The sequence below is a fragment of the Bombina bombina genome, chromosome 7 (genome assembly GCF_027579735.1).
Source record: "Bombina bombina isolate aBomBom1 chromosome 7, aBomBom1.pri, whole genome shotgun sequence".
NCBI lineage: Eukaryota > Metazoa > Chordata > Amphibia > Anura > Bombinatoridae > Bombina > Bombina bombina.
Window position 1 is genome coordinate 497,979,507 of NC_069505.1, and position 15,754 is coordinate 497,995,260.

General features: G+C 39.9%; 1 protein-coding gene across 4 annotated transcripts in view; it reads right to left on the reverse strand.

Moving 5' to 3' along the window:
- Nucleotides 1-654: 654 nt before the first annotated feature.
- The window catches only part of LOC128666864 (cytochrome P450 2G1), a 162,187-nt gene continuing 147,087 nt past the window's right edge, over nt 655-15,754 (reverse strand). For all 4 annotated transcript variants that reach the window (XR_008403277.1, XM_053721667.1, XM_053721666.1 and 1 more), the window contains one exon: nt 655-866. Coding sequence is in view for 3 of the 4 variants with exons in the window: in XM_053721667.1 (XP_053577642.1) it covers nt 685-866 (182 nt within the window). In the remaining variant the exon portion in view is untranslated. The remainder of the gene's footprint in view (nt 867-15,754) is intronic.

The window sequence follows — 15,754 nt, forward strand, 5'->3', positions numbered from 1 at the left end:
AGACATGTGAGGTTAGGAAAGCTCTGTACATATGAAGAAGAGACCTGTAATGTTGTAAAGTTCTATACATGTGAAGAAGAGACCTGTGAGGTTTGGGAAAGCTCTGTACATGTGAAGAAGAGACCTGTGAGGTTAGGAAAGCTCTGTACATATGAAGAAGAGCCCGGTGAGGTTTGGGAAAGTTCTGTACGTGTAAAGAAGAGACCTGTGAGGTTTGGGAAAGCTCTGTACGTGTAAAGAAGAGACCTGTGAGGTTTTGGAAAGCTCTGTACATGTAAAGAAGAGCCCTGTGAGGTTTGGGAAAGCTCTGTACGTGTAAAGAAGAGACCTGTGAGGTTTGGGAAAGCTCTGTACATGTAAAGAAGAGACCTGTGAGATTTGGGAAAGCTCTGTACATGTGAAGAAGAGACCTGTAATGTTGAAAAGTTCTGTACATGTGAAGAAAAGACCTGTGAGGTTTTTGAAAGTCCTATGTGAATAAGGGTCCTGTGATTTTTTTGGGGATAGTTTGCACGTGAGGAAAAAATACGTAAGGTTTGGGAAAGCTATTTACATGTGAAAAATGAATCTGTGAGGTTTTACATGTGCAGAAGGTGACCTGTTAAATATGTTAGACCTGTCACAAGATTTGTTTTACATTGAAGCTGCAATTCCTTACAATGTTAGAATTTCATTTATCACCAATTAACGAGAAATTAAAGCTACTTTGTAAGGTTTGGGGAAATTTCCCAGTCCAGACACTTCTGGAGTAATGTCTAACTCCTCTCTTGGGACAGGAGACTTCAGGTCAAAGTTTTGTAGGATAGTGACAAAGAATAGGAAGAGTTCCGTGCGGACCAAGGCTTCCCCGACACAGATTCGTTTTCCTGTGAGAAAAATATATTTCTATATTAATATAGCATTAGCCTGTAACTATGTTAAAGAGAGATAATGCAGAGAAATACAAATGAAAATACAATGAAAATATTTTTAGAGCATAACTTGTTATAAGAGAATATAACTGTCAGAGTGTTTGATATATACATTGAAAATGTAAATATAATCTCTGCTTGGATGGTAGAATTCCTGGTTTAAGTGATTCCACATCAACCTATAATAACTGAGATTATTTATTTGTATCATCCAGATCCTTACTCAGATGCCTCTCGCTTTGTTTCCTATAAAAAAAATGTAGTCTCTTTCTTATTCTATAATAAACTTCTCTCATATCGTTCTCCTGTCTGCTAGCTACATTCACCAGATCATCTCACACTCCAATAAGCAATCATCCTATACCAAGCATAGACCCCACGCTACATATTAATGAACCTACCTCAAGATAGAAACATAGATAATGACGGCAGATAAGAGCCATAGGCCCAGCAAGTCTGCCTGATATTTCCTAAAAAGTATAAACTTATCTAGTGTGTAGGATAGACTTATGCTTGTCCCAGGCATTCTTAAAGGGACATTAAACAAGTTGGGATAGAGACTAAATATAATATGTACTTTAATTACTTTAACTGCAAACTTATACTGCAGTGCCTCACCATTAACCCTTTCTTTTAGTTTCTGAATTGTAAAGCTCTAACTCCCCCCACACTTTTCCTTCTATGGCAGTATCTATATATATTGTTGTTTCGGTAGAATGCAAAAGTGCATAGGGATTATCTGCTGGAGCATGCCTAGAAGCTGTGAACTCAGTTGAAATACGATGCCTGTGTCTAAACACTGATAAGGGGGTGGAGATGGCTGCTCCAGGCAGCTTAGCTATGCAATTCATTTGCTTATTTTTTAAAATTATTTTAAAATACTTACCAGCAATCTTTAAAAAAAATGTATGCAAACTATTTTTAATTAATTAGCCCTTTTAGAATATGCACAGGATTTATGTCCCTTTAATGTCCCCTATAGTGTTTGTCATTACTACCTCTTGTGGAAGTTTTTTCCATGAATCAATCACCTTCTCTATGAAGTAGTGCTCCCTCAAATTATTCCTGAATCTACTACTATTCAGCTTAAGATTATGACCCCTTGTTCTTGAATTTTCCTTTTTATGTTAAATACTCACAGCCTAAGTTTTACGAAACCCTTTAATATACTTGAAAGTTGCTATCATATCACCTCTTTCCCTTCTCTCCTCTAAGCTATACACATTTAGGTCATCATACCTTACCCCACAGGTAATAGGGAAGGAGCAATCAAAAATAAATAATGGTCAGTGTTCTCTCTAAGGCCAGTTTTGTGTGTGGTCCAGCAGTGAAACAGTTAATAAGAGAACCATACCTTGCAGTCTGCATTGTGCAGTGTTTGCTAGTTGCAGGGTGTGGTTACCTAATTACTGTAGTGTAATAAACAACCAACCAAATGTAGTGATCTAGGCCCATTTTGGTATATTTCATGCCACCATTTCACCGCCAACTGCGATTGAATAAAAAAAATTGTTCACTTTTTCACAAACTTTAGGTTTCACACTGAAATTATTTACAAACAGCTTGTGCAATTATGGCACAAATGGTTGTAAATGCTTCTCTGGGATACCCTTTGTTTAGAAATAGCAGACATATATGGCTTTGACGTTGCTTTTTGTTAATTAGAAGGCCACTAAATGTTGCTGCGCACCACACTTGTATTATGCCGAGCAGCGAAGGGGATAATTAGGTAGCTTGTAGGGAGCTTGTAGGGTTAATTTTAGCTTTAGTGTAGAGATCAGCCTCACACCTGATAAATCCCACCCCCTGATCCCTCGCAACAGCTCTCTTCCCTCCCCCACCCCACAATTGTCCCCACCATCTTAAGTATTGGCAGAAAGTCTGCCAGTACTAAAATTAAAGGATAAAAAAAAAAAAAAAATTAATAAAAAAAAAAGGATATTTTCTGCTGTGTAGGATCCAAACCTTAGCCCCCAACCTCCCTGATCCCCACAAACAGCTCTCTAACCCTCCACCCTCTACCTTATTGTCCGCCATCTTGGGTACTGGCAGATGTCTGCCAGTACCCATTTTGCCATAAAATTAGCTTTTTTTGTTAATATAAAAATAAAAAAACAATTTTTCTGTAGTGTAGCTGCTCCCCTCCCGCCTTAATAACCTACCTCCCACCCCCACCCAGATCCTTTAGATATAATGTCCCCCCCTACGCTCTCCCTGCTTCCCTTCACAATTTATTCCATAGTGTAGCGCTCCCGCCCCCGTGCACGCGCCCACCTCCGGTTCCGTGGGTGCCCCTGCGCCTGTGCATGCCCTTGCACATGACCCCGCCCCCCTCTGACGTGTTTCAGCAAGCGATGGCTGCACACCTGCCTCCCTCAATGACTCTCACCCACCAATGATTGCTACCATTGCTATCCGATGCAGAGAGGGCCACAGGATCACTTCCAAAGCTTCAAACCCCTGATGACATACAGGGTACGTCATTGGTCATTAACGACCGTTTTTTCGAGTCCAAAATAAACTTTCATTTTTCAGATAGGACATGTAATTAAACAACTTTCCCATTTACTTTTATCACCAATTTTGCTTTATTATCTTGGTATTCTTAGTTGAAAGCTAAACCTAGGAGGTTCATATGCTAATTTCTTAGACCTTGAAGGCCGCCTCTTATTTTTAAGCATTTTGACAGTTTTTCACCACTAGAGGGTGTTAGTTAATGTGTTTCATATAGATAACACTGTGCTCACGAACGTGCAGAGGCTTAGATACAAGGTAATCACAGAGGTAAAAAGTGTAATAATATAACCGTGTATCTTTTAAAACAATAAAAAATCTGGTGTTGACTGTCCCTTTAAAGGAATAGTAATATCAAAATTAAACTTTCATGATTCAGAAATAGCATGACATTTTAAACATCTTTCCCATTTACTTGAATGATCTGTTTTTCTTGGATCTTTTCGTATTCTTTTTTTAAAAACATACTAAAGAAGGCTCACGGACAGCAATGCAGTACTTGGAGATAGCTTCTGATTGTTGGCTGCACATAAATGTCTGTTTTCATTGGTTCACCTGATGTGTTAAGCTAGCTCCTAGTAGTGGATTGTTGCTCTATTCAACAGAGGATACAAAGAGAATGAACCAAATTAGGTAACAAGTAAATTGGATTTCATTAAGAGACAAACCACCTATTCCGTAATACGTTATCTGCTGGGCTAATATTATCCAATATTAGGCACTCATATTTCAATATATATATATACATAACTAGAACTTGTAACAAGTTCGTAACTATACAGTGGCGGCATTTAACCCTAAACTAACCCCTATTGACAGACTGCCAAGGCTCCTTCGAGGTTGGCAGCGGGACACCCGGCTGTTCCCCCCCCACGGCATGAGAGAGAGCTATGATGATAGAGATCTTCAGCCTGCATTCGGAAGGGAGAGGACCCCTAGGCCAGCACCTAGTGGGCGTAACCCCTCCCTTTTTCTAGACCGTCACTCTTCTCTCTCGATGCCCGCACCTAGAGCCTTGCTTGACCGCCAGCTAGGGCACATCTCCCCCAGCCCAATAAGGCAACCTTCCGCTGGCGAGTCGTACAACCACCCTGCAAAAGGTGGAAGCTATATTACAAAAGGCTGGCTCAACTAGGCCTACCCCTGCTGGGGCCTCCTTCTACCTCACCAAGCCGCATTTTTGCCACCACCTTCTTCAACCCATGGGACGGGTGGGCGGGAAAGATTTCTCCTTGAAGTCTAGAACAAGAAGAGGCCGGGATCACTGCTGTAGGGACCTATAAAGGTAAGCACAAACACCCGCCTCCCCACTTGCAACAATGTAGCAAACACAACATTAGAGCACTCCAGACTTCGTTAGTTGTCTCTTAATGTTGTTACAGGCCCACTAGAGGGCCCTCCACTACCTTTAACACATTACCAAACAAATTAATAAAAAAAATACCCTATATTACAGATCACGCTAGAGATGTTAATTTGTTATGTTATTATTCATGAAAACGAATATCCGAAGGAATTCACCAACAAAAGTTAAAGTAAACAAAGAAATAGTGGTGAAATTCATCAGTATTCATTTGTTCTCTTTAAAATTACCTTTAATTGGTTAAATACTTACCTCTAGAATGCTGGAGAGCCGCGCTAACCTGATCCTTCTTCTCTGAGCACTAATAGGAGGTTTAGCATGGCGGATCCCAGAGCTTGCGTTAAGAGAGAAGGTCCTTTAAGGAAAGTCTACACCAGAATTTGTATTGATTTAAAATATAGATAACGCCTTTATTACCCATTTCCCAGTTTTGCACAATCAACATTATATTAATACACTTTTTACCTCTGTGATTACCTTGTATCAGTTCTTTTGACAGATTTGCATTTTAGCCAATCAGTGCTGACTCCTAGGTAAGTTCACATGCGTGAGCACAGTGTTATCTCTATGGCACACATGAACGAGCACCCTCAAGTTGTGAAAAAATGTCAAAATGCATTCAGATAAAAGGCGGCCTACAAGGTTTAAGAAATCCTAGGTTTAGCTTTCAACTAAGAATACCAAGAGAACAAAGCAAAATTGGTGATAAAAGTAAATTGGAATGTTGTTTAAAATAGCGTGACCTATCTGAGTCACGAAAGTTTATTTTGGACTAGACTGTCCCTTTAACAGATGGATCCGCCATGCTAGGCCTCCTATTAGCGCAGCCAGGGGCTCTGTGAAGAAGGGTTGGGATTAGAGCGGCTCTCCAGTGAGCTAGAGGTAAATATAGGGGTACAGGTGAACTTTTTTACCTGTAGCAAAGGAACATTGACAATTGTTTAAAGAGACAGTCAAGTCAAAAATAAACTTTCATGATTCAAATAGGGCATGCAATTTTAAACAACTTTCCACTTTACTTTTATCACAAATTTTTCTTTGTTCTCTTGGTATTCTTAGTTAAAAGCTAAACCTAGGAGGTTCATATGCTAATTTCTTAGACCTTGAAGGCCGCCTCTAATCTAAAAGCATTTTGACAATTTTTAACCACTAGAGGGCGTTAGTTCATGTGTGTCATATAGATAACATTGAGCTCATGCACGTTAAGCTCCTAGGAGTGAGCACTGATTGGCTAAAATGAAAGTCTGTCAAAAGAACTGAAATAAGGGGGCAGTTTGCAGAGTCTTAAAATAACAAGGTAATTACAGAAGTAAAAAAAATTAAAAAAAATTAATATAACTCTGCTGTTTATGCAAAACTGGGGAATGGGTAAGGGATTATCTAACTTTTTTAACACCAAAGATTCTGGTGTTGACTGTCCCTTTAATGAAAATGAATGTAAATGTTCCACGAATATTCAGTATTTGTTTAATTTAAAACCAAATGAATACCAAAAAGTGCATCAGACAAATACTTGTGGAATCTATTTCCCCCAAATATTCGTTTAGAAAGATTCGGACTAACTTAATTTTTTTGGCACTGCACAACTCTAGTTCATGCTAAAATATGCACAATAACAAAACTTTGCAAAAGTTCAAAGATAAATAAAACTAAATTAAAAATGAGACAATCACTTTAGTTTTGAAATAGCAATACACAACCACAAGATGAGATACTTAAAGGGACAGTCAAGTTCAAAATAAAGTTTCATGATTTAGTAAGGGTACGGTTAGGGTTTGAATTAATTTTTTTTATTTGAGGAGTTGCGTAGTACATTTGTTAAACTTACACAGGTTGTATATACAGTAAAAATACATACGATATATATGAGTAACAAAATGTGCATTTGTTTAATATTCCTCATTTTAGTCAACACTACAGGTAATATGGATCTCTCTTGGATCCTAGTTGGTTTTACATAACAAAATATAGGGGTTTTCTAACTATTAAAGTGACATGAAACCCCAAAAAATTCTTTCATGATTCAGTTAGAGAATTCAATTTCAAACAACTTTCTAATTTACGTCTTTTATCTAATTTGTTTCATTCTCTTGTGATCCTTTGTTGAAGGAGCAGCAATGCGCTACTGGTTTATAACTGAACACATGGGTGAGCCAATGACAATCTATATATATGCAGCCACCAATCAGCAGCTAGAGCCTAGGTTCTTTGTTGCTCCCGAGCTTAACAAGATAAACCTTGCAGCAAAGGATAACAACAGAAGGAAGCAAGTTACATAATAGAAGTAAATTGGAAAGTTGATTAAAATTGTATTCTCTAGCTGAATCATGAAAGAAAAATTTTGGGTTTGTGTCCCTTTAACTTAGGTGAAAGCTAGCTGATTTAACTAGGAACCAAAGCCCAACCAACTGATATCAATCAAAATGAGATTACATATTGTAGGACATTATACTTAAAGGGAAAGTTTGCCGTTTTAAGGGTTAAGGATAATGCTTCTAAGAAAGTTTTATACCTTGTTATTGTAAACAACAATGTTAATGTAGCATGAACATGTTTTCTAGTTCCAGATATGAGATAACTATGTGTTGATAGATTCCTGGGGGTAGATTTAACAAGGTCTGAATGGCTCTTGTTCCCCTTTTTTCCACGCGAAACAGCAGTTAGGAAGCAGCGGTCTTAAGGCTGCTGCTCCATAACTTCTCCGCTGCTTCTGAGGCTGCGGCCTTCAATCCGCCCAATTCTATACGATCGGGCTGATTGACACCCCTGCATCTGCAGGGGGCGGTATTGCACAAGAAGTTCACTAGAACTGCTTGTGCAATGATAATGATACACTACAGCGTATCATGTCCGTCCGCATTTTAATAAATCGTCCCCCATACCTCTAAGAGCTACATCATCAAGCCGTGTACTAGATTTTCAGATCTTACTAAATGCTAACTCCTCCCCGGCCGCTAGTTACAAAGGAGCAGCGCATATTATATAAGGTTTGCATTCAGCACTGACGATGAGCTCACAGAGAAGACCCCTGGTTTACAAAAAATTAAGAATTGTCCCTCTAGGAGCCCTACAAACCCCCAGAATGGATTTATATTCGAAAGTACTTCCAGAGACCTTTACAGCCAGACTAGCGGTGGCGCAGACTCAACACATTTTTCATACGTAAAAGATTGAAGATTGGTATTTTTGACATCTGTAAACCCTCAGGACAGACACAAAAACAAAGGTGCTTACATAGATTATCATAAGCAGTATATCAATGAAAGATGTACAGTGCATATATTTTCTTTCCTATGACATGAAGAGTCCACAACGTCATTCCAATTACTAGTGGAATATTCAACTCCTGGCCAGCAGGAGGCAAAGAGCACCCCAGCAAAGCTGTTAAGTGTAACTGCCTTACCCATAACCCCCAGTCATTCTCTTTGCCTCTGTCAATGGAGGTTGTGCGAAGTTGGTGTCTGAAGATTTTAATTATTTTATGGGTACTTTTCCCTGCAAGCAAGGATTGGGTTCTAGTTGTGTCCATGTCAATCTCTTGAGAAAGAGTAGTGGTGGCTTTTAGCAGTTAAAATGTGGCGAGGAAGTCTTTACTTTACTTTTAACACTTTGCTACCCCTTTGCAGAAAGACAGAGTTGGTTACTCTGTTCTTTCTATTTCCTGCAGGTCCATGGTAGGGAGCGAAGTGCCTGCCACACCTTGAGGATCATATTGAGGTCACAATTTTTTATTTTTCACAGTATGGCACTTACAATATGATTGGCTAAGGGAAAGAGGCTAAATAAGGGCTTGATTATTATCCTATTTTGTTTTTTATTGATTTGAGGGTATTTGAAGACATTCATGATACTTCTTAACTGTAAGAGGTGAAACGGTGAAGCCGCTTTTTAAACTGTTTGTTTTTTCGCACACTTTTCTCTGTCTGAGGTATTGCGCAGTTTTTATTGGGTCCGCTCACGTGACCCTACTTCTGGTTTTACGGAGCAGAGCTGTGGAGATTGATAGCGATCTTTTTCTTCTATCAGAGCTGCATATAAGTTTGTTACTCAGCGGATTTCGCAATATAGTCAAGTAACATTCCTTCAGGATCATCTAAAAGGAGAAGAATTCTCTTACACAAGATCCATTTTTTTATTTTGCTAGTGGGGTGTTCCTCTTGGCTGGTAGGAGCCTCAGGCAATCTGAGGTGTTTTTTCTATAACATACTTATTGTTTGATTTATCTACCTGCATTTTAATTGATTTGATAAATAATGGTTTTATTGTTACCTTACTTGCTCATTTTATTTCTAATAGTGGGAATTTTACACCATAGCATGGACTCTGAACAGAATCAGTCCATCTCTATAGATAAATGTTTATTATGCTTAGAGGCCCATGTTTTTCTTCCAATGCAATTTTGTTCCTCTTGTTTAGCTAAAACTTTGAAATTTTAAGATAAATTACTCCCTTTTGAGCCAACTGTCTCTTAGGATATTGCTGTGCATGACATGCCTCAGCCTTCTCCTCATACGGTCCCAAGCCTTAGTTGTTGCTCATACTGTGTCTTCTGTGTCCTCTCAACCACCTGGGGGTGTTTATTTACCTGGGGATTTTGCTGCTCAGGTTTTCTCTGCAATAACAGCAGCTTTATTAGCTTTCCCTTCCTTGGGTAAGCGCAAGAAAAAATCTAAACACTTTCCTAATGCTAAGGTTTCTGATACTAGGACTGAATTAGCCACTCTTACTCAGATATCTGATGATGATACTTCAGTAGCTTCTTAAGGTGAGATCTCAAACTCTGACACTTTAGCAGAAAAATCTTCAAAATCTGAAGAAGTTAATTTTAGATTTAAGCTTGAGCACCTCCGATTACTTTTGAAGGAGGTTCTAGCTACTTTAGACGACTATGAACCGGCGGTTGCTGTCAACCCCACAAAGTCTTCAAAGTTGGATAGAGTCAAGGAAGATGTCTGACATTATTCCTCGGGAATGAGATAAACCAGGAGTTCCTTTTTCCCCTTCCCCTGTTTTTAAGAAGATGTTTCCTGTGGCTGACTATATTCGTGACTTATGGCGCACTGTTCCTAAAGTAGAAGGAGCTATTTCTACTCTTGCTAAGAGAAATACCATTCCTATAGAGGATAGTTGTTCTTTTAAGGACCCAATGGACAAGAAGCTAGAGGCTTACTTAAAAAAAATGTATATACATCAAGGGTTACAGTGGCAGCCAGAAGCGAGTATTGCTACGGTTGCGGGAGCAGCCTCCTATTGGTGTGATGCATTGCCTGATCTTATTACACAAGAAATTACAGTAGAGGAGAGCCAAGATAGGATCAAAGCTCTCAAATTGGCCAATACCTGTATCTGTGATGCCAATATGCAGATAGTTCATCTGGGAGCTAAGATGTCTAGCTTCACGGTTCTAGTCCGCAGGGCTCTGTGGTTAAAATCTTGATCAGCCAATGTTTCTTCTAAGGCCACACTTTTGACTTTACCCTACAAGGGAAAGACTCTGTTTGGACCTGGTCTGGCAGAGACCATTTCAGAGATTACAGGTGAAAATGGATGTTTCCTACCTCAGGACAAGAAAAATAGACCTAGAGGTTGTCATACCTCTAATTTTCGTTCCAGAAGTCATCAACTTTCTCTAAACCAGATCAACCCAGAACTTCTTGGAAATCTAACCAGCCCTGGAACAAGGGAAAATAATCCAAGAAGCCTTCTGCTGACTCTAAATCATCATGAAGGTTCTGCCCCCGATTTCAGTGTGGATCTGGTGGGGGGCAGACTTTCTCTTTTTTGTTAAGCCTGGATACGAGATGTCCCAGATCCTTGGGCGGTGGACATAGTATCCCAGGGTTACAGAATGGGATTCAAGTCTTGCCCTCTAAGGGGCAGATTTCTCCTGTCAAGACTGTCCTCAAACCAAATAAAGAAGGAGGCTGTGTAAAATACCTATATTATCTGAGAGTTATTGTTCATGTCCCTTCAGCAGAACAGGGTCTAGTATTCTTTTAAAATCTTTTTGTGGTTCCCAAAAAGGTGGGAACTTTTTGGCCCATTCTAGACCTCAAGTGTCTCAACAAATTCCTCAGGGTTCCATTTTTCAATATGGAAACTATTCGTTCCATTCTTTCTTTGGTACAGGAAGGTCAGTTTAAGACGACCATAGATCTAAAGGACGCATACCTTCATGTTCCCATTCACAGGGAACACCATCAGTATCTGAGGTTTGCCTCTCTGGACAAGCACTTCCAATTTGTTGCACTAACATTTGGTCTGGCCATGGCTCCCTGAATATTCACAAAGGTTCTGGGGGAGCTATTGGCGTTGATCAGATCCCAGGGAATTGCTGTGGCGCCTTATCTAGACAACATCTTGGTTCAGGCGCCATCTTTTCAACTAGCCCAATCTCAAACAAAGATGCTGTTGTCTTTTCTACGTTCCCATGGGTTGAAGGTGAATTTGGAAAAAAGTTCTCTTGTTCCATCTACCAAGGTGTGTTTTATAGGGACTATAATAGATTCTCTGTCCATGAAGATTTTCCTGATGGAGGTCAGAAAAACCAAACTTCTTGCTTCCTGCCTTTCTCTCCAGTCTGCTTTCCATCCAACTGTGGCTCAATTCATGGAGGTGATTGGTCTGATGGTGGCTTCCATGGACATCATTCCATTTGCTCGGTTCCAACTGCGACCACTGCCACTTTGTATGCTCCGTCAATAGAACAGAGATCATTTGGACTTATCTCAGAGGATAAATCTGGACCCTCTAACAAGAGACTCTCTCTCGTGGTGGGTGTCGCAGGAACATCTGTCTTGGGGGACTTGCTTTCTGAGACCTTCCTGGGAAATTGTAACTATGGCTGGGGAGCTGGTTGGGGACCTCTGAAGGCTCAGGGCCTGTGGTCTCAGGAAAAGTCCTCTCCTTCCGTAAACATCTTGGATATGAGAGCTATCTAAAAATGCCCTATCAGCATGGCCTCAACTGTCGTTGGTCCGGTTTATAAGATTCCAATTGGACAACATCACCTCAGTGGCCAACATCAACCACCAGGGAGGGACTCTGAGTTACTTAGCCATGAAGCAGGTGACTCACATTCTACAGTGGGTGGAGGCCCACGATTGTCTTCTATCTGCCACCCACATTCCAGGAGTGGACAACTGAGAAGCAGATTTCTTGAGCAGACAGACCTTTCATCCTGGGGAGTGGGCTCAGGCATAAAGGCACCTTACTATCTCCTAAACCTTTATACAATGAATAATTAATTAGAACAAAGGATAAAACACACACCCTTGGAGGCATGATTAAACACATGTGTGTACAATTAAAGTTTCTTTGTGAAACAGTACCAAATAACAATTACAATGTATGACCATACTTGCCAACTGTCCCGTTTTTGCCGGGACAGTCCCGGAAATTGGGACCGGGTCCCGGCCATTTAAATGTCCCGGACTGTCCCGGCAAGAGTAGCAGGCTGCAGTGCTTTTTTGAGCTATAAACAGTAGCGCGTCCGCGATCGTGACACTCTGAGGACCGCCCTACCCTCCTTTGAATTTGTAATTCTCGCACCGCGGTCAGCAGCAGCGAATCAGCGATGAGCAGGCGTGATGTCACCAGGGGCATCTCACGTGACCCCGCGTTGCCGCTCACTAGAGCACTGAGGAGTGTGAAGATCTCACAGGAACACGTGGCAGCAGGCTGGAGGACACTGTCTGACAAGTGAGCAGCTGAGAGTGTCACTCGCTGTCGCACACCGGGCCCCGTAATCCTCTGATTTGAGGCTCTGCCGATCTGGACCAGACGAGAGTGAGTCGAGACTGTGAGAGGTGAGAGTCTGGCTGCCTGCTGCGCATATTATGAACCTGCTCTCAGGCTGCAATAAAACGTTTTAGGCACTCTGGCTAGGCTGCTAAACAGTGAAACAGTACAATGAAATCAGAATGAATTATTTTAAAAAAATATACATTTGTGACTTAAGTAAGTTTTATTTGTCAGGCACAGTCTGTTATGCTAGGAAAAAATACTGGTAATAAAATGACAAATTATTATAAAGTAACTGTAACAACCAGGTAGATTCGCAAATCTGAGGGGTAATTAAAAAATAGTAAAAGCTTCTTAATTTTTAAATTACCCTGGCTGATATTTTTCAGCAAATGATCTGCCACTGTTATATGCAGTTTATTTGTTATATCTGCTGGTAGAGATATTTTTCAGTAAAGTTAAGCTTCTTAATTTTTGAATTACCCTGGCTGATATTAGCAAATGATCTGCCACTGTTATAATATATACAGAGTTTATTTGTTATTATCTGTTGGTTCTGTAAGTACAGAGATGCAGTACCCTTCTGAAGCTTTACTACAAAATATCGGTACTTACAGAACCAACAGATTAGATCATAACAAATAAACTGTATATAACAGTGGCAGATCATTTGCTATAGCCAGGGTAATTAAAAAATTAAGAAGCTTTACTGAAAAATATCTCTACCAGCAGATATAACAAATAAAATAACAGCTGAGTGGCAGATTATTTGCTAATAGCATTGAGATAGGAATTCTATGTCCCCCCTACATAATATATAGCCCCCATGTGTCACCCAGCATATAATATATAGCCCCCATCCCCCCTTCATAATATTTTGACCCTTAGTGCTAACCCTGCATAAATATATGCCCCCCATGTGCCCCTCTACATAATATCTGCCCCCCATGCCCCCCTGCACAATGTCTGGCCCCCATATGCCCCCCCCCTGCATAATATCTGGTCCCTAATGTGCCCCTTGCAAAATGTTTGTCCCCTATGTTCCCCTTGCATAATTGCTGCCCCCCATTATGTGCCACCTTCCTAATATCCCCATATGTCCCCCCTGCACAATATCTGGACCCAATGTTCCCCCTGCATAATATCTTGTTCCCATATGCCCACCTCCACAGTGTCTGGCCCCTATGTGCCCCCCTGCATAACATATGGCCCACTTGAGCCTCGCATCACACAACTAAAAATCCCACACTCTGCAAAATGTTGGCACTTCCTGCAGCAGAGGGCAGGAAAATGTGTATAGCCAGAGTGCCAGCTGTTTGTACAGGGTGTATATAACCAGTCTGCTGGTGATATAACTCCTTATTAGCTGCTCTAGAATTCTCCCTGTAGTATGACTGTATATAGAAACAAATGCTACATATAATCAGTTGTCTCTTTATAACACGCCGTGCTATAAATATTCATTTTATAGCTTTGCTTATTATGACCACCTCTTCTCGCAGGGCATTTTGATAGTGTTTCACCACTAGGGTGTTAGTTCATGTGTCATATAGATAACACTGTGCTTACGCATGGGGAGTTCCAGGCAGTCAGCTCTGATTGGCTAAAATGGATTTCTGTCAAAAGAACTGAAATAAGGGGGTAGTTTCCTGTGGCTTAGATACAAGGTATTTACAGAGGAAAAACGTGTATTAAAGGGACAGTAAACACCAGAATTTATGTTGTTTAAAAAGGTAGATAATCCCTTTATTACCCATTCCCCAATTTTGCATAACCAGCACAGTTATAATAATATACTTTTTACCTCTGTGATTACCTTGTATCTAAGCCTCTGCAAACTGCCCCCTTATTTCAGTTCTTTTGACAGACATGCATTTTTAGCCAATCAGTGCTTGCTCTTAGGAGCTTCACGTGCCGGAGCTCAATGTTATCTATATGAAACACATGAACTAACACCCTCTAGTGGTGAAAAACTGTCAAAATGCTTTCCGATTAGAGACAGTCTTCAAGGTCTAAGAAATTAGCACATGATTTAGATTTCAACTAAGAATACCATTTAATGAGGTTTGTTGTATCGGCTACACATAAGAATGTCTATAACACTTTGTGGTGGAACTGATTGAGGTGGTCCACATAGATTATTTGTTAGATCTCTTAAACATCTTTGATGTAAGGATGTATACTGTGTGAATTCTGTTGACATTTGATAATGGTTGTGTAAACCTCGAATAAACAATAAATTAAAAAGATGGTCCTAAAAAAAAAAAAAAAAAAAAAAAAAGAATACCAAGAGAACAAAGCAAAATTGGTAATACATGCCCTATTTAAATCATGAAAGATTTATTTTGACTTTACTGTCCCTTTAATATAACTGTGTTGGTTATGCAAAACTAGGGAATTGGTAATAAATGAATTATCTATCTTTTAAAACAATACAAATTCTGGTGTACACTGTCCTATTAATACACTTTTTACCTCTGTGATTACCTTGTATCTAAGTATCTTCTAAAAGCCCCCTGATCACATGACTGTGACTATTTATTATCTATTGAGTTGCATTTAGTACTGTGTGAAAACATTATCTATATGGCCCACATAAACTTCTCAGGCGTGAAAACATTATTATCTATATGGCCCACATGAACTATCAGTCTCACGTTGTGAAAAGCAAATACCAAAGCATGTGATTAAGAGGCTGTCTATAGAGCCTTTGAAACAGACAGAAATGTAGAGGTTTAAATGTTATAAAGTATATTAATATAACAATGTAGGTTGTTGTGCAAAGCTGGGGAATGGGTAGTAAAGGCGTTATCTGTCTTTTTAAAAGATAAGAATTTTTGTGTAGACTGTCCCTTTAATGGAGGGCGTCAAAATGCACCTTCGCCTGTGTACACAAAAATCCTTGCACCGGCCCTGAAAGTATTGTCATGCTAGGGACACTCTACTTTCCACTTCCACTAGTGCAGATATATTCAAAGCTACATACTTATTTTTATTGATTTACAAAGATCATGTCTGAGTCAAAGCTAGAAAAGTGGAACACCCACAGCTGATTAGATCACTTTTAAAACTTTGACACAGAATGCCCATTGTAATTACTAACTTCTAAAGTTCTAATATGGGTTGAGTGCTTTGCTCAAGATAAACTGTTATTTATTGGGGCGTATTTGTCATTGTCTCCCTAGCCATGTATGATTAGACATTGAACTACAGAGTTGTATAT